This window comes from Asparagus officinalis, chromosome 9 (genome assembly GCF_001876935.1).
Source record: "Asparagus officinalis chromosome 9, Aspof.V1, whole genome shotgun sequence".
NCBI lineage: Eukaryota > Viridiplantae > Streptophyta > Magnoliopsida > Asparagales > Asparagaceae > Asparagus > Asparagus officinalis.
Window position 1 is genome coordinate 65,579,699 of NC_033802.1, and position 20,313 is coordinate 65,600,011.

General features: G+C 36.2%; 2 protein-coding genes across 3 annotated transcripts; one reads left to right on the top strand and one right to left on the bottom strand.

The window, feature by feature from the left end:
• Positions 212-8,333, top strand: LOC109823813 (putative casein kinase II subunit beta-4). Of its 2 annotated transcripts, none has more exons than XM_020390199.1 (6): positions 212-561; positions 4,135-4,353; positions 4,671-4,777; positions 4,860-5,025; positions 7,727-7,852; positions 7,949-8,333. In XM_020390199.1, exons 1-6 carry the CDS (start codon positions 396-398, stop codon positions 7,969-7,971), a joined length of 807 nt encoding a protein of 268 aa, XP_020245788.1. In that variant the 5' UTR covers positions 212-395; the 3' UTR covers positions 7,972-8,333. The 2 variants fall into 2 exon arrangements, with proteins under 2 accessions (XP_020245788.1, XP_020245789.1); XM_020390200.1 differs by having other exon boundaries at positions 7,727-7,814; positions 7,898-8,333.
• On the bottom strand, positions 8,892-19,449 carry LOC109824055 (chaperone protein ClpD2, chloroplastic). The gene is made up of 12 exons (XM_020390576.1): positions 19,400-19,449; positions 18,137-18,297; positions 17,826-18,055; positions 17,615-17,723; positions 17,403-17,533; positions 17,093-17,194; positions 16,718-16,999; positions 16,507-16,634; positions 16,121-16,415; positions 15,661-15,894; positions 9,761-9,994; positions 8,892-9,335 (listed from the first exon to the last, which is right to left on the bottom strand). The coding sequence occupies exons 1-12, from the start codon at positions 19,423-19,425 to the stop codon at positions 9,024-9,026; spliced, it is 2,244 nt and encodes a 747-aa protein (XP_020246165.1). The 5' UTR covers positions 19,426-19,449; the 3' UTR covers positions 8,892-9,023.

Genomic DNA, 20,313 nt, shown 5'->3' on the forward strand with positions numbered 1-20,313 from the left:
AAGTTTTTTTTTGTCAAAATCGACTCAGTTTACTGTTTTGACAATTATTTTCAAATAAGATCGTTTTTTGGGAATTTTTTTGTAAATGAGACTGTTTTGAAAATTTGTAAAAAAAAGAGATCTTGTAATGGGCCCCACCAACTTTAATAATTTAACTCATAATTACTATTTAGCTCGGTGGGATCGAAGAAGGCCACGGAATCCTCGCGATCTCCGCCGTCCATCCTGACCTCCCTCCCCTCTGAGGACCCCCCTTCCCCTCTCTCTTCTCCCCCAGATGCTAGGGTTAGGTTTAGGGTTAGGGTTTGGTCCGTTGCCCTAACCTCCTCTTTAGAAAGGAGAAAAGAGCTAGGGTGTGGGCGGCGGCGGCGGCGGAGGAGGAGCTAGGGTTAAGGATGTCTCGTGCTGGGGGAGTGAGATCTGTGGATGTGAGCTCCAAGGCGCCGGGGGTCTCGGTGGTGACCACGAGCGGGAAGAAGCGGTCGGAGACGGCGTCGACGTCGGCGGCGGTGGGGCCCAAGAGCAAGGAGATCAAGCAGACCACTGCTCAGTCGCCGCAAGGTAAATCTTTGCTTTCCGACTGCAAAATTTTGTGCTTTTCCTGTGGAGTGGGTGGTGAACGGTAGTTCTTGGAGGTAATCTTGGTTATGCAAGCGCAAATTTATGTTCTTTTTTGGTGAATATTGGTTCTTGGGAGAAGTGCATTAGTGTTGGTTGGTTAGTAGCTTTAGATGGTCGCGAAAAATGATAAGTTGTTCGATAACTGGTTCCAAATAGTTTAACTTCCTTTTTTGTTGCTTTTTTTTTGCTTTGGAATGTTAAGACCACCGTGGTAGTCGCTGCAAGGTAAATTTGGTTTCGGAGTGCCTAATTGATGCTTTTGTTGTGAATTTTCGGGAATGAAAAATGGTTCTTGGAAGAAGTTTGTTAGTCTAAGGTGTTGATTGGTTTTGGAATTTTGAATTGCCTAAAAAATAATTAGTAGTGTGATAATTGGTTCCAAGTGACCATTTTGCTTTATTTTTGTTCTTAAAAGGAAACTTTTGGTTCCTGTACGCTGAGTTAAAAGAGCAGTTTGGAATGGGCATTATCTGATTATTCCTGTGTATATAGATGTTTTAGGGGCGACCAACAAAAGTCCAAGTTACATAAATGGCTGTTGGTTTTTGTTTATTTTGATGTACCGTGTAGTCGTGTACGTCATAACTCAAAGTTGATCCAGCCATTATGTAACTTATCTCCATTTTGTAACTCTAGATGGAAGCGTTGCATGGGAGTAGAAGATCAAGGGAGCAAATTCCTTTCTTGAAGGACTTTGACCTATTTCCCTTTGTAATGTTAGTGAGAGAAGGGTAGTTAGTAAGTATGGGTGGAAGTGAACGAAATAATTTGCAAATTGTTCATTAGTTATTCATCTAAATATTTGGTTATATTTGATTCCATATTTCATTTAACAGTAAACAAATATATTTTAGTATTTGGTTCATAAATGAATAAAATTTAACTAGAAGTGTATTCAATTCATTATATTATTAAATATTCAATTATATTTTAATTGTAAAAACTTTGAGGACGAATTTAGAAATACACACAATGTAAAGGGTGTATATGGAAACCCCACAATGAAACACGAATGGATTAAGAGGTAAGATTAAAGTATACACACAATTTTAAAGGGTATACCGCACAATAAAACAAGAAAGGATGCAAGTTACACAATACACACAATTTGGAGGGTGTATATATGGGGGAAAAAAAATTAAACAATAAAAATTAGAAAGCTTGCATCTTACCAAGTGGCCTAACAGATATTCGTGGATATTTATGGAAATCATGATATTTACCTGAATCAAATTCGAACCTGAATTAGAACATTGAGATTCTAGTTGAATTCAAATTAGTCATTATCAGATTTGATCCAATTTATATCTACCCTGAGAAGTAAGTAACAGAGCTTTTAAGTCAGATAGAGGGTCATTTAGTTTTTTTTCCCTTTTAGTTATTATCACATAATTTAGAAGTTATATCTTTCAATAGATCTACTTGTAGTACAGACACTTCTATCATGATACATGTATTCTACATGGAGCTTGTTGTTGTTAGCATCTAACCCCATGCTATTGAACCACACAGATTGCAACACATGAAAACGAAATATAAGATCACAGCCAAAGAATATAGGGATACATCCTCGGCAGAGCAGAATATGCAAATATCCACTACATACTAGTTAAGCAATTACAATATGATCACTGCTGCAGCTTTCCTACTCCCTCTTGGAAACTCTAGAAGATCATTTCTCCAACAAGGCTTCAAAGTTTTCCTCTTTCCTCTTGTTTATTTAGCCTATTTGCCTCCTCCTAACCTGTCTTAGATCTGATTGAAACCCCTACAGCCCCACATATGTAGTATTCCATACGAACTCTAACACAATAGAATCCTACTCACCATAGAACTCTAATTCAAAGCAGACTGGACCCAGATCGGTGGACCTACCAGTCGATGCTTCAGCGTTTGACACTTTGTCGCTTGACTGACGAGTCCATCGAATTTTTGTTCTGGCGGTGGGTGGTCAGAGAACTGTTGTTATTCTGAAAAATCTCTATCACGGAGAATCTCCACTTGTATTATATCCTCGTCTTGAATCTTGTATTGATATTCATTGTTTCCACACTATATATTGTGAAGTGATTGATCTTTTTTCTTTGGGTAATACTCTTGATTGAATTTATCATATTGAAGAATAAAGCCCATTCATTTGTTTGACTCTTTAACTTTTTCTGTTTTATGTCTGAAACATTCCGCCAGTGGATGCTCCTTTTATTTTGTATGCACCTGTTCACATTTAGGACGGAACATGCTTTGATATATACTAATATCTTCTTGATTCTTGTAATTTTCAATCTTAGCTATTATTTGAGATGCAAAATATTGTATTGAATAATTAAATCTTAATAAAGAAATCATTGTTATTATTGAATAATTAAATCTTAATAAACAAATCATTGTCATACTCTTTTAGAATTTTCTTAATATGGATGAGATATTATTATGTTTATTTTGAGATGTTTCTGTAGGTTATCTATCGTTATCTATAAATTGAAATTTGAAGCATCAAAAGCTCTCTTTTATATTTTAGATTATCTCAATTTTCTATTTATTTTCTTTTGTTTTTTATTTTTTAATTTATTTTCAAAAAAATGTTCTTCATGCCTTTTGCTGCTGCAACACCGCTGAAGCCCCTAAAGCCTAAGCTACACTATCGCCTTGCTCAGCTGTTCGCTTTCCACAACATTGTCAGTAGACACCCTATGTTTTCTGAATTTGAGGCTGCCAAACTCTATTCAATTTTCTTTATTTTGACAGGATTATGTGAGCTTTCTATGTTTGGAGTCTTTGGACTGTTGTCTATTGTTGGCAACCTTGTATGAAAATTGCATATACACACAGCATATACATCTAATGATACTTTTGGTCTTTAGTATTTAGTGTAAGCTGCAATCATTTGTGTTATTCTTGCAATGATATACCTGTATTCTCGTGTTTGCAATTTGGTTTTCAGTCATCTGTTAGCTTTGGTTTACTATTTTATTTTTGATCAAGCAATTTTTTAAACCTTTTAATTAACTTGCAATCTTATCTCTAATTAACTGTGAAACTTTTAGTTATCCAGATCAAAATGTCCACTCTAGCACCTGCTACATGCTGCGTTGATCTTGTTTGCAGCAATGCGGCTGCTGCCTGCTGTTTTCAACACCTAGCTTCATAGTGGTTATGGAGTACAACATTAAAGTCTATAAGTAAACAAATGTTTGACATGCATACTCTTTTCTTTTTAATTTTCACAGAATTTTCTTTGTTGGTTCCACAATCATGGAAAGCCTATTGTATGGATGTTGGCTGAAGATAACCTAGAGAACTTAGACTAAGTTAATAGGAAACTTTTCATTATGGGGCACCTGTCATGTGAATCTAAGATGGTAATTTGTTGGCTCTTCAAGTGTTAGTGGTATCTAGCAAGTTTCTGTTATTAATAATGAAAATATTCTAGACTTTCTGATTCATGGAAACGAGTGTCTTCTCATTTAAGCGTGCTTCTAACTTGATTTTATCTACAATTTTGCATTTATTCAGATATCTCTGATACTGGGAGCGAGGAAACAGATCTGAGCACTTCTGATGGAGATGATTCATCATGGATTTCTTGGTTTTGTGGGTTGAGAGGAAATGAGCTCTTCTGTGAAGTTGATGAGGACTACATACAAGATGACTTCAATTTATGCGGACTTCAGGGACAAGTTCCCTTTTATGATTATGCCCTGGACATGATATTGGACAATGATTCATTGAGTGGTGATTCCAAAACTATTCCTCCCCTAACTCATTTGCGCATATTTATCTCTGTAGAGCTATGCCTGGTTGAATTCTTATGCATTTAGCTTGTTGGCTTTCTTATAATTGCGCACTATGTGTAACCTTACTTCTTTATTTGCTCTGATGAGATATAATTTAGCTTGTTGACTTTCTTATAATTGCGCACTATGTGTAACCTTACTTCTTTATTTGCTCTGATGAGATATATGAGTTAACAACTATATTGTCCAGAGAATCTTGTTTTATTTCTTTTTTAATCTTAGTAATAAAATATTTTTAATCCAATGTTTATGTAGGTGAGGTTGACGGTAACGAACAAAATGAAATTGAGTCTGCGGCAGAGATACTGTACGGTCTTATACATGCACGCTATATTGTAACTACCAAAGGATTAAATGCAATGGTAAACTTTGTTCCTAATGTTTTCTTAAGCACTATTTACACTTTTTGGAGTTTATAATACTTCCTTTTGGCTACTGCTTTAGCATGAGAAGTACAAGAGAGCAGATTTTGGACGCTGCCCTCGAGTTTTCTGTGGGGGACAGCCATGTTTGCCAGTCGGCATGTCAGATATGCCCCGCAATGGTTCTGTGAAGATCTACTGCCCCAAATGTGAAGATATTTATTTCCCTAGATGCAAATATCAGAGCAGTATCCTTTCATTCATTATACTTGGACCTTTCTAGAATTATTTTGATTTCTATACATCTAAATGTACTAGCGGCTAACATGATTTAGTAGGTTTTCCCCCCTGAACATGAATACATGAATTAGTTGTGGTTCGTTGTTCATGCTAAATATGAACTTAGCGATATCTACTTGTTTAGGTCATAAGAAACATGTTTATATGAGAATAAAATGGGCTAGTTTTTCATATATGAAGTACACATCTTTTAGTTATTGATACAATATTTTTTGTTTTTTCTTTTACCAAGTTTCTCTTATACATGGGCGCATATCTGAGTGAATTATTTTTTATTGAGTATGGCTCTTATGAAGAGCATAATTACTGGAAACACCATATAGATGTGAGAAAGGAAAGGATTATGCACTTAGGATGGTAATTGTGATTTGCTCATGTGAAATACAAGCATATTGATACCTACTTGTTTAGGGCGTGACAAACATGTTTATATGAAATGAAAATAGGTTGTTTATCACATGTGAGGTGCACGTCAGCATGTCTGTTAGTTCTAGATAGCTCTTGATACGACATTTATGTTTTTCCTTTTTTTTAACTAAGTTTTCTACAACATGGATACGTTTTGTTCTATGTAAACTATTTTCATTGAGTATGGCTCTTATGAAGAGCAAAATTACTCGAAGCACCATATAGATGTGAAAGGATTATGCATTTCGGATGAAATTATGTAAGCATGTAGTTAATATCATCTGAATAATTTACTTATGGTGTATACACGACTATATGCTTTTGGTGTCAGCCTTCTTTGTTTTGAAAGAAGTTGTGAAGCTTTTGACTTTGTTCTCTTCTTGTACACGGTCATGCATTTCAAAGTCTTGTTTAGGTTACCACTATGGGGCATGCTATGCGTTGGAATTGCATGACCTGAATTCAGAGGGGTAACATTCTGTTACAAAAGTACCCATCTTGATTTATTTATTTTAGATAGTTTTCATATTTCATGATGACCTCCTAGAAATTTATACTGACCCATTTTGGTTGCCTGGAAAAATTAATACTTCAATCCCTTTTCGTTTAAGTTCCACAAGGACAACTAGTATAAAACATCCTAGTTACAAACTCAGATAGGTTAGCTGATAATGAGACTGTCCTTAGTGAGCATAAATCTGCGTTTTATCTAGATCTTGTTCCTTTTACTCTTCCCCTTCTACAAACCAAGGTTACCTAAAACATTCTATCCTTTCTACTTTTCTTGCCTGAACTCCAGTTCTTGTTGCTTAGGAGTTCAAATCCATTTGTTGTTTGCCTCAATTCTTCCCCAAAACCTAGTTACTTCAACCTAATTCCCCTTATTTTCTATATTCGTATATGCCATATTTGAATTCCAATATAAAGATTTCCAAACTCTACGTGGGCGTTCAAATCCATTTGTTATTTCCCTCGTTTCTTTGCCAAAACCTTGTTTTTTCAAACTGATTCCTCTTATTTTCTATTTTCCTTTATGCGATATCTGAATTCCAATATAAACTTTCCAAATTATACTTGGTAAGCATACACAACTTACCCTACTTCTTTATGAATCCTCGCTGGAGTCATTTTCTCCCTTTGATCCTTTCTTTCTTTTCCATACCTAAGTTACTAATGAAATGATGATGACCAATAGATGATGACCAATACACGACTTACCCTTTGGTAAGCACACAAGAAGGATTAGTTGTGGAGTAAGGGTTACATGGGAAATAAAAGTTAAGCACTTGATGCTTGGCTGCCTAGATTCATTTCTCAGGGGAGGAAAAGAATATTTCAGGTTATATGATATAAGATGGCAATAACTTTACCAGATATTCCCTATCCATGACAACTGGCAGTTGCTCCATAGTTGCACGAGATAAACTGTCTTTCAAAGTTCTAAGACTAGGTCTTGACTTCCATAGTTGACTTAGCTATTCTTGGTCAGTTATTAATAACTTATTATATGAAATGTCCATGCTTACATACCATGTCTTATAGCTGATCCAAACATTAAAATATAAGATGAAGAGGATAACAATTGGCACTCATTACATCCTTCTTGTGTATCTCGCGCCCCCTACCCCCAACACCTCCCCTCCCACCTTTTCTTGTGGCAGATTAATCTACACGGTCAGGCCACTAGTACTTCATTATTCTTTTCCCGTGTAAGTCCTCCATGTTCAGTCTTTCATTGTAATTCCTATGTATTTATTATAGCTTTTAACCTTTTTAAACTTTCTTTGCCACTAAAACATTTAGACGCATAGGAACATTGGAGCCTATTTGATAGTAGGTCGTGTTTGGGTCCCTAGGCCCCCTAACAACGGCCATTTGGCGTTTTCGTATAACCCTAAATCTCTATTTTATTTAAAATAATTCACAAACTTCTCTTTAAGTTACTTGAAAAAAACTGTACTTTATGGTGTGAGTGTAAAAAGACATGGAATATTCTTTTAACCACCATTTTAGACTATTTTTAAACTTTTTACAATTTGATAACTACTCTTCGTTTTCTTCTCTGTAAGCCTTTTTAATATATTGGACAAGCAGGTTGTGTTGTTGAATTAGTTCCTGCTGGAGAAGAAATGTCATAGACCATGGCAAAACCTTTTATTTTTGTGTTCATTACTTAATGTCTTGATTTCTATTATTGCATGAAAGCGACAGTATCTGTTTCTTCTTTAACGGTTTATTCAGATGTGGATGGCTCTTATATCGGCACGACATTCCCTCATCTGTACATGATGACTTATCCTTCAGCAAAACCAGCAAAGCCAGCTCAAAGTTATGTACCTAGGGTGTTTGGCTTTAAATTGCACAAGGGTACTCGATGATAACCCCCCTATTCATGCTGTACTATTTTTACAGGACAATAAGGGTTTCCCTTTGCGGGTCTGATTAGTGATTCTTTTCGCCCAGGAGATAAAAGTGCTGCCAACTGATGGATGGCTGTATCCTCTCATAAGCTCAAGGCGTCGAAGTATGGACACCTTAGTAGAATTCTGAAAATCACTGCCAAGAACAATTTTGTGTGTAGTAATACTGGTTTAGTTAGCGTCGACGTTTATTGTATTTGGTGGGTGTGTAGTAATACTGTTGATCCAGTTAACATCTATAAGTAGTTTGGCAAACTAATTGGCAACATTTAGTTCTCATGTCCAACATAATGCACCATACATCTGGGTGCCTTGTGGTTGCTTGGCTTGCCTTGAGAATGAAGTGGCCAGGGGTTTTATCTGCAACAATGAAACTAGAGGGGTGGTAAGCTCAAAACAATGATGCTACAGTGCTTATTTGCGACTGACCTATTTTTTTTATTGAGATTAATTCAACCTGGACGCATCAACTAAATGTACACAGGGAGTAAAGCGTTGGCTGGGAAATTGTGACATTTTGATGAAGATAATGGTTCCAACTTCCAACAGTTGCGTTCAAATTGTCTGCATATAGGTGCTGATTTATTTTGAACAATAAAGTAGATTTCACTAGTTCAAAAGAAAGATCGAATTGAACAACGATATAAAAGTATGGGAAATTTTGGATGTTGATGTTAGTCTTCATTGTTTCATGGTATTATGATATAAGTTTTATACGAGCGTGCCGCAAATCACTTCTCTGAGGTGCACCGTATGCTGTTTATCCTTTTTTCTCCTGAAAAGTGAACTTGAAGTTGAACAATAGTCCCGGTCAAAATAAACCATATTAAATCCAATATTTGGCTTCAATTAGTAAGCTATAATCATTGCATTGATTTAGAACGCAGGGTTGTTCTACCATTTGCTGTATAGGATGCTAAATGCCAGTGGCTGATTATACTCCCTTCGCCTGCCTGGTCACGAACCTAGAAATTAGCAATCCATGATAATGAAATATTTGTATTTCACTATATGATAAATATATACAGTCTATGTTAACCCTCTTACATACAAAAAGAATTTCTTGACCCCATTAGGTCAACCAATAATACAACATACGTCACAAGTATATATAGACCCTACAATGTCGATGTGGCATCCGATAACTGGATTGTTTGATCATCTATAAGAGTCACATAGGGGCTTCCAGATTCATTCACATCAACCAAAACAGTATCACCAGGCTTGAACTCTCCTGAGAGAATTGCTTCACTTATTACATCTTCAATAAGCTGGGTAACTGCTCTTCTTAATGGCCTGGCACCATAACTCCTATCAAAACCCTGTTGACACACCATATCCATGATCTTGTTCGATACTTGAAGGCCGATTCCAAGGGACATGAGCCTCCCCTTAACCTCTTGCAACATTATGTTCAGAATCTCCATCATCTGAAACACAAAAGTGAAGATAGCATAAGATAAGGTGACACGCATTATTGAAAATGAAACTTTTCTCGTGTATTTGCTTGGAAAATAGCCAATAGAGGGCCCTCCCTAAAAAATCATATAGTGAAATCGGGATTGTAAGCATCTAGCCTAGTATGAACCATGATGCAAGCATCACTATTAGCTATCATTGTGGTGAGACAACCTATCAACAGTTTGCACTGATGACTGCATTAATATTTAATAGCAAGATGCGTGCATCAAGGCTCATGCTAGGCCATACACTTGCATTAATATTTAATAGCAGATGTGTGCATCAAGGTTCATGCTAGGTCATGCACCTTTATCCCAAAATCCCCCTATATAACTTTCTATAGTGTATCCTCTATTAGATCTTTTTTTGAACTGTTCCTATTTGTGTAACGAACCTGTGTTTTCTCAAGAGCACGGAACACAACCACCTCGTCTATCCTATTGAGTAGCTCAGGGCGAAAATATGCCTTCAACTCTTCCATTACAAGTGCTTTCATTGCAGCATATGAGCTTGATTCCTTATCATTGTCGAGCATGAAACCTATGCCGCGCCTGCCCTTAGAAATTGCACTGGAGCCCACATTTGATGTCATGACAACCAATGTATTTTTGAATGAAACTCTTCGCCCCTGTTCAACCACAAATTTAGATTCTACAGACAAAAGAAACCATCTTCAACTTGTAACTGGAGTTGTTGGATAATAAAGCACAATACATGATCAGTAGAACCATCGTATACAAGTTTGCATTATTTTGACATTTAAGTGAAATGATTTAAGTGTATCAATTTAACATTTGAAAGTTTATTATCAAATTATAAAACAATTTAGCTAGAAAATATATAATTTTGCATTATTTTGACTCGAGTTTCTTCCTATCCCATCATATCAACTTTGTACTTGTTAAAGGGCACAGTGAAAGTCTAGTACAATCTGGATAAATGTGTATTTGTGCACTTGGGGAAGGTTTAGCAAATAACAAATTTGCCCTCAGAAGAAAAGCATGAAGCAAAGGAATGTCCATCATTCATCCATTTTCGGAATTGCCCTCAATTGGTCTTTTATAACTTTGTATAGACAGGAAGAGTAGCACAAAGAAGCATACTTCGAGTGTCTAAGCATGCAGTTGTAATGAGGAAAAGGTGATAGAGAAACAAATTTAAATATTAAAAGCTGCATGTATGATGACAATGGAGAGACCTCGATAATTATCTGGCTTGGATTTGCATTGTGTAAAAGAAGACAGGATGAAACTAATGTTGACGCATCAAGAAGATTTACAAAGTCCTGTTATGCCAGAAGATGTTTTGCCTCAAGAGAATTGATTGGTGAAGGCGACAAGGCTTGAAGGATAGGTTGTGGAATCACATGTTTCCATTAAAAATTTAGACTTGGATAAAACTTATAACTTGCACCAATAAGCTGGCACGAGCCCGTACAAAGTAAAGTTTTGACTTATAAACTAGCATGTTATAGACAAGAAGATCCCTAAAGGATAGAAACTAAGGGGCCTATGTGCTTGATTACTATTTAATCAGTTTCCTTGCTAGATTCATATTTTTTTAGTTATTTTATGAAGAATGTGGGTGAGTAAGATAGATACAATACACATCTAATTGGATGGCTCTTGGATTTGCATTTTTAAGCCCAACAGACAATTAATTTGCATTTTAAAGCTTAGTAGTATAATGTGACCTACTAGACCATTAACCACTCATAGGTGCTCGACAAAAGACCTCACCAAGCATAAACAAGATCAAAACCCTCCATTTTCCCGTGTGTGAGGGGGTGGGGGAATACAACCTCTTCTCTTCCAACCAAAAACTCGCTACAGAAACTCGTCTTAGACCCCAAGATTTCAACTAAAGCTTCTGCTTCCACAGAACCATTTCATCACCGAGTTCCCTATTATTACAAGGGGAAAGACAAGCGGAGAAGACGAAGGTGGAGGGCAAGTCAGAGAGAGACTGCGGAATGCTATCGACGCACGACCTATTAGACCATTAACCACTCATAAGTGCTTGACAAAAGACCTCACCAAGCATAGACAAGATCAAAACCCTCCAATTGTTTGTCGGGGTTGGGGGTTGGGGGTTGGGGTTGGGGTGGGGGTGGGGGTGAAATACAACCTTTTCTCTTCCAAACAAAAACTCACTACAGAAACCTTTTCTCTTCCAACCAAAAACTCACTACAGAAACTCGTCTCCAACCCCAGTATTTCAACTAAAGCTTCTGCTTCCACAGAACCATTTCATCACCAAGTTCCCTATTATTACAAGGAGAAAGACAAGCGGGGAGAAGACGAAGGTGGAGGGAAAGTCAGAGAGAGACCGCGGGATACTATCGACGCACAACACAGTGGTGGGGACTGGAGGAAATAAGAAATCTTGGGGATTAAAAACTTCAAAAATAAGTTTACTGCATAGAAGTTCTATATGGAAAACAATTAGGGCATGCGTACTTAAAATTTTTGATTTCCGTGGGCTATAATCCATAATTTCTATCCATTGTTTATCATTTTGACCAAATGATAATTAAACATGCGTAGTTCAATATTTGCGATTTTCATAGGCTATAACCCATGATTTTTATCCATTTTCATTTGTTTGACTCAATGATAATTAAATTTGCGTATTTCAAAATTCAGGATTGTTACATGCTGTACAATATTTATTAAATTTTTTCTTTTTGCTCTAATGACAATTTAGAATGCATACATTAAAATTCGTAATTTTTATGAGCTATAGCACACAAATTAAGAATGCATACTTCAAAACTCTGTGATTTTTTTTGGTTTATAAATTATAATCCATGATTTTGTCTACATTGTTCGTTTCAACCTAATGACAATTACCTAATGATGATTAAGTATGCATACTTCAAAATTTATGATTGTTTATGAACTATAATCCATGAATTTTGTTAAGTTTTTGTTCGTTTTGACTTGATGGCAATTAACTACACATAGTTCAAAATTCGCAATTTTGTGAGCTATAACCCGCTATTTTGCCATTTTCAATTGTTTTGGCCGAATAACAATTAAGTATGTGTATTTCGAAATTCATGACTTTTATGAGCTATAATCCATGACTTCTATCAATTTTCGTTCGTTTCAACCCACCGATAACTAATGCAAGTAGTTTAAAATTTCGCAATATTTATGAGCAATTACACATTTTTTGGTTTATTTTTATTCATTTCGTTCCATTTAAGTATAAGTTCTTCAAAATTTGCGTTTTCTAGAGGCTATAACCCACAATTTTGCTCATTTGCATTTTTTACGACTAGTGACAATTAATTAGAAGTACTTACAATTCGGGATATTCATGGACTATGACTCACAATTTTTGTCAATGTATTATGTTTCCACTCTATGACATTTAAGTATTTGTATTTTGTACTTCAAAATTTCACAATTTTATAAGGTATAACCTAATATTTTTGTTTATTTTCATTAATTTCAACCCCATTACAATAAAGTATGAGTGCTTTAAACTTTAAAATTTAAAATTTTCTTGTTATTAACCATGATTTTCGTTCATTTTTTCGTTTCTCTCTAGTGGCAGTTAAGTATGCATACTTTAAAATTCGTGTTTTTCGTGGACTATGATCCACCAGTTTGTTCATTTTTCGTTTGTTTTGACTTATTGACAACTAAGTACATGAACTTCAAAATTTGCTATTTCATGATGCCTACGTCGAATATTGCGATTTTCATGGGTTATATAACCTATAATTTTTGTTCATTTTCAGTTCATTCAATGAAAATTATGTATGATTGCTTTCTAATTCACAATTTTCACATGTTATAACCTACATATTTTGTCCATTTTCATTTATTTTAAATGACGACTAAGAACGTCTACTTCAAAAAAAATTTAAATGACGACTAAGAACGTCTACATCAAAATTTTGATTTTCATGAGCTAAAAGCACAATATTTGTCTATTTTCGTTTGCTTCAAGCAATTAAGTTTGCATGCTTCAAAATTAGATATTTTCATGGGCTGTATTACATGATTTTTCTCAATTTTTGTCAGATTGGATTAAATGATAATTAAGTATGCATATTTTAAAATCACAAATTTCATCCAGTTTTATTCATCACAGCCTAATTGCAATTAAATATGGATGCTTTAAAACTTGTGATCTTCATAGGATATAACCAATGGTTTCTTCCAAATTCATTAATTTGATCTAACAATAATTAAGTACGCATATTTCAAAATTTATGATCTCATGGGTTATATAACTCATAATTTTTGTCCACCTGAACTTGCAATTCGACCACTAACAATTAAGTATGCATCTTAAGAATTCGTTATTTCATAAGATGTAACCCACAATTTTATCTAGTTTCGATCACTTTTGAGCCAATAACAATCAAATAGGCCATTCAAAAGTCGCAATTTCATTGACTCTAAGTCATATTTTTTGCCCATTTACGTTAGTTTTGACAAATGACATTTTAAGTACACGTTTCAAAATTCATAATTTTCATGGGTTATATAACACATTTTTTGTTCAATTTCAATCGTTTGGACTTAATAATTAAATATGCATACTTCCAATTCATTGTTTCGTGAACTATAATCCATTATTTTTGTCCAGTCATTCATTTTCAATCCAATAACAATTAAATATATATCCTTCAAAAGTCGCAATTTCATGGGCTCTGTGCTATGATTTTTTTTCCATATATGTTTATTTCAACCTAATGATATCTAAGTAAGTGAATTTCAAAAAATTTGATTTCATGGGCTATAACCAATGACTTCTATTCATTTTCGTGCGTATCTATCCAATTAAGTATGCGTGCTTCAATATTCACAAATTTCATATCTTATAGCCCATGATTTTTGTCCATTTTTCCGTTCATTTCGACTTAATGCCAATTAAGTATGCATAATTCAAACTTTCGTGATTTTCACGGACTAACCCAATTTTTTTTCAATTTTAGTTTGTTTCGACCGTCTACCAGTCAAATATTGTTACTTTAATATTTGCGATTTTCATTGATTTTAACCTACAATTTTTATTTATTTTCATTTAATTCAACCAAATGCCAATTAAGTACGAGAAATTAAAAGTTTAGGATTTTAATGGGCGATTAACCCACAATTTTTATCAATTTTTGTTCCTTTTGACGCAATGTAAATTAAGTACAATAGTTCAAAATTTGCGATTTCACAGGTTATAACCCACAATGTTTGCTATTTCTGTATTTTAGTTCGTTCCACCTAACGAAAATTAAGTGCGTACTTTAAACTATGCAATATTTTTTAATCATTTCCTGCCATTTTGACTATGTGACAATTAATTATATGTACTTTAAAATTCACGGTTTAATGTGCTCTAGCCTAAAATATGTTCCTTTTCATTCTTTTCAACCCCACGGTAATTAAGAGTTAATAAAATTTGCAAAATTCAAATGTTATATTATAACCATAATTTTTGTCAATTTTCATTCATTTCGACCCAGTGACAATTAAGTGTACATAGTTCAAAGTTCGTGATTTCGTGTGGTATAACCCACAACATTTATTCATTTTTGTTTTTTCGACCAACGGCAATTAAGTAAACGTATCTAAAAATTCACTATTTTCAAAGGCTATGCCCATGATTTTTGTCCATTTTCGTTCGCTTTGATCTAATGACAATTAATTGTACGTATGCTAAATAGCCCTTGAATGGCTAGATGGATAGGCCATGGAATCGCATGTTTCGATTAAAACTTAGATTTGAAATAAACTTATAACTTGCATCCATAAGGGGGCTTGAGTCAGTACAAAGTAAAGTTTGACATAGAAGATAACATGTCATGGACAATATGATCCCTATATGTTCAATACCAGTTTGAGCAAGGCAGATGATAGTAGTACAGTTGCATGTCTAGCACAAGCAAACCTTGAGTAGTATACTTCATCTGTTTTAACTTGGAACATCTACAGTGAAAAATGCTGCTATATTGAACATTGAGTTATATAAGTCTTAATAGATATTGGGATGAATTGTTTTCTTTTTTCTTTCTTTCTTTTTACTGGAAAGATGATTGCTGTAATTTTCATTTTATTCAGTGCCTTTGCAGATGTTGGAAAACGGATGCATCATGGATTTTTCTTGACGCATATAAATTGGGACAACTATTTAGGACTGGGATCAGACTCTATGTTAATTGACAAGTTTGCATCTTCGCTGAAAACATTTTCAGCAACTTAAAATGTCGATCCATAAAGATGCCAACCAAAAGTCTACTTTAATTTCTTTAGCAGAAAATAAATAAATAAATAAACTGACCTGAGAATCAGTGAGATGTCCATCTTCAAATATTTGGAGTAAGATATTAAAAATATCAGGATGAGCTTTCTCTATTTCATCGAGTAAAATCACTGTGAATGGTTTTCTCCTGACTGCTTCTGTTAATGTACCGCCCTCTCCATAGCCTACATACCCTGGAGGAGATCCTATTAACTTGCTCACAGTATGACGCTCCATATATTCACTCATATCCAGACGTAGCATGGCAGCTTCCTGTGATATAAACATCACAAAGCTAGCATTAGATTTAGTTTTTGTTTATATTCATTAAGTCAAAGAATTGCTTAATGTATGAATCTCTAATATGAGAGCAAAGGAGATGTAGCACTGGGTTAAATTTGAAGCATGCTTAACATCATTGTTTCTACATAAAGTGTGAGCATATAGTTATTATCATAAGTGTTTGCAACTATGTGTGTTGTGGGGAGGGAGGGAGTACCGATCCAAAATAGGTTGCTGCCAGTGCTTTTGTAAGCTCAGTTTTACCAACTCCGGTAGGACCACAGAAAAGCATTGCAGCGATAGGCCTGCCAGGATCCTTCAGTCCAACACGCGATCTTTTTACCGCTCGAGAAATGGCATTGACGGCCTCATCTTGGCCAATGACGCGTTTATGAAGTTCCTCTTCCAAACTAACGAGGAGTTTTGTTTCATCTGCTGTTAGCTGCTGGACTGGGATCCCCGACCAAAGCGAAGCAACAGTTGCAATTTCTTCTGGCCCAACAACAACAGGTCTGCAAAGGAGCAGAGATTAGCAAATTCAAGAAAAAAGCAGCAAGAAAATGATATCACTAGATTTTAGAATGTGAGGATCAGATTTCATACTCATCATCATCTGGCACTGAAGACCCAGACGATTGTGAGGGTGTGGTAACGTCATCCATTGCTTCAACGTCACTAAAACCTTCCACACTGCTGTGACCTGGAGAATACTTCAGCTTATTCGCCAGTACCTAATTATGGAAGACAACCCTTGAAATTACTTAATAAGAAGATCTGACTAGCTGTCCAAAGATAATTAATAATAAGAAATTACCACTTCGTGCATCGCCTGGACAGCTCTGATCTCTTGCCAGTATTCATCTGGTGATTTTGAGAGGACTGAGGTCTGTTGTTCCTTTTTCTTCTTAAATGCATCCATACGAGCTCTGCTACCAGCTTCATCAATCAAATCTATAGCTTTATCAGGAAGATGTCTATCAGCAATGTATCTTGCTGAGAGGTAAACCGCAGCATTTAGGGCCTCTAATGTGAATCTGCACTTATGATAAGCTTCATATCTGTCCTGTAGGCCCATCAAAATCTTCATGGCATCATCCTGTAAGGAGTAAATAAAAGAAACTAATGACTCATGATTTGCAAACCGAAGATATTCGATAGGTTGTACAATTAAAAAAAAATAAAAAACTACCTGGCTCGGTTCATCTATAATTACGGGTTGGAAGCGACGAGCTAATGCTTTGTCTTTCTCAAAATGTGCTCTGTGCTCGTCTAAAGTTGTAGATGCAATGCACTGCAATGGTGATAGATTCAACATAAGACATAAACCAGATACAAATAGGTGATCAGCTGATTAATATGAATGATAGAGGGACAAAGCAGTTAGAAAAGGAGGAAACAAATGAAAAAAAAACAATCATCTTGCAAAAACCGCTGACACCTAAGCTTTAGACATGATATGAGGATGCTATATAACCAAAACATAAGAATTAAAGAATTACCTGCAATACACCTCTACCAAGGGCTGGCTTCAATAAGTTAGAGATATCAAGACCGGATCCCTTGTTTCCCCTTCCAACTGTGCCAGATCCAATAAGAGTGTGAACTTCATCGATAAAGAGAATAACATCACCTGCATTTTCCCCTAACAAGTTAGAACTAGCAAGAAAGTGATGCTATACTGACAAAACTTGAAAAGCATTCAGGCAGCTACCTGCTTTACGGACTTCACTAATTAATCCAGTGACTCGTGCTTCCAATTCTCCTCTCTCCTTTGCACCAGCCATTAGCAAACCTACATCGAGTGCCATTATACGTTTTGCCTGCATAAAGATAGTCATAAAGAGGTTCAGTTACTCTTAGGATAGTAAATACCGATGATATATACTATCAGTATGAGAACACAAATGCAGCATGATACATACAACAAGAAAGATGGGAATATCTCCATTGGCAATACGAAGAGCCAATCCTTCCGCAATTGCTGTTTTCCCAACTCCCGGTTCTCCCAAAAGAATAGGGTTATTCTTGGTTCTTCGGCATAGAATCTGAACAATTCTCTGAATCTCTGTATCCCGTCCAATTATGGGATCAATGAGTCCTTCAATAGCTCGAGCAGTTAAGTCCACACAGAATTGAGCCAAAATGCTTTTATCTGTAAACAGATTGACATAATTGAAGTATCAATCTGCACAATGCTTTAAAAGAAAATTCAGATTTGACATATCGAACATACCCTTCGGCTTTTCTGGAGATTTTACAAGGGCAGCCTTTCCAGTAAGAGACTTCTCTCGCATCTTTTGGGATATCTTTGATGAATCTCTACCATCCTTTGCAAGCTCTCCTTGAAGTCTAGAGAGCGCTATTGTTGCTAGGAAATTGATATCGGCTCCCAAGCTACAGTCGCATCCACCAGTTAGTTCTATTGATAAACTAGATAAAACTACGAAATCTAAAACCATCACAGAGATTTTTTTTTTCAAACTACACATTTAAACTCCAAACCTGTATTTATCCATTTCTATGAATTTTTCTTACTACAGGAGTATCTGGGGGTTGCTCCTCGATGATTCAAGCTTAAACTACATCAAAAAAATTCATAAGTTTCTCACTCGCAAACTAGCTGCCTATGCTTTATGGCTCCACCCTTTCATTAGATTTGACATGTAAAATTTTGCTAAATTTAATGCACAATCTTGCCTCAATGACCAAACCTAGACTAAAGTTTTAAATCATGACAATTTTAAAAGGGAAAGAACCAAAACTATCCTCTTAATCTAGATGACTATATAGATGAAATCACAGAAATGTCCATATAAACAACATCCCCAAGTCATCGGACTCTTCTTCAACAGATAATGCACGTTGTTTCCATTCTGGAGGTGTGGTTTTGCAGCATATTTGTCCTTCCACAAGCGATTCATGTTATCATCAATAAGGTATTTCCATGATCTAGTAAACAAGGCATAGTAAGATAATATCTTTCCAACTACAATGATCTTAAGCCAATATCTTTCTAACTACAATCACATTCTTGAATTTTTGCACTTCAACCAACACTCGTATCAATCAATTAAAAAAAAATATAAAAAAGATATCCAAAACTCTTAAGCCCATCAATAACACTGCCCACCACGAGCATGATGATTATAATACACATTTCAAAACATTCAATTTTTTTTTAAATTTTTACACTTCAACAACAACTCAATCAATCAAACAAAGTCCAAAAATTCTACAAACAATGCATGGTGTAATCCATCATCAACGCATGCTTTTGCAGCATATCTTTTCTTCTACAAGCAATTCATGTTATCACCAATAAGATAGTTCCATGATTCAGTAAACAAGGACAACTAACACAATATCTGCCAATCAATCATGAGCATGATAATAATGTACTATACATTTCATAACATTAAAAGTCTATTGAATCATTTCATTTCAGCAACCATTCAAATCATCAAGAAGGGGTGGGGGGGGGGGGATATATTTCTACCTTTTGAGAACCTGCAGCACTCCCATCGGTCCACCGTGAACAGCCAATCGCAATATCTCCGGCGCAATGAAATTACTACCCATATCCTCGAAAACTCCAGCCGCCGCCTCAAAACCCGCTTACTACTGATCGAAGAACGGCACATCCGGCGACCGCCTCGCGGCCCCGCTCCACGCTCCCCTCCTCCCCCTTCCTCCTTCAAATCCCTTCCGCCTCCCTAGGCTCTCTCGAATAGTAATCCCCCGACCGAGAAAACCCATCCTTCGACCGATCCTCAGCCACGAGCCCCCAGCAGGCAAGTGCTGAGTAAACCATGTCTTCACCCAGCGCCCTCGCCTCCCCTGAAAAGACAGGCTTGATCGCCCGCTCGGTAACCCGCTCGGAAGACGCGAGACAGTCAGGGTTAGGCCTCCCCTCTTCTCCTGCGCCTACTTGTTAGCAGGTTTTTAGCTAAGATAGAAGGAGAGAGGTTTGAGTAGGGGCGGGTGGAGGACCAGCGCCGGCCCCGGTGGCCGGAGCACGGCGAGTTGAATTCGCGCGGCGGAGACCGGGAGAAGGAGAGTTCTTGGGCCTCATAGGGTTAGGATCGCGGGCGACGATCGACGGCGGCGACGGCGAGCAAAGCTCCATCATTTTGGATAGAGATTGACTGAATTTAAGCTGGATTTGAAGTGTTTCGATGACAATGAAGATTGAAGAAATAGGAGAGGGAGGATTCATAGTCGGAGTAATTAAGAGAGAATATCTTCGGGTCGGGGGTTTTTTGGCTTTATTGGCGGGCGATTTTTTTTTTTTTTTTTGAGTGGGAAGGAAAAACGAAGCAAGGAAGGATTCGAGTTTTGGAGATGGGAGTTCAGTTATTTGGAGTACGTACGCCACGCTGGCGCTTGATTTTGACACGTGTCGGATCCGTA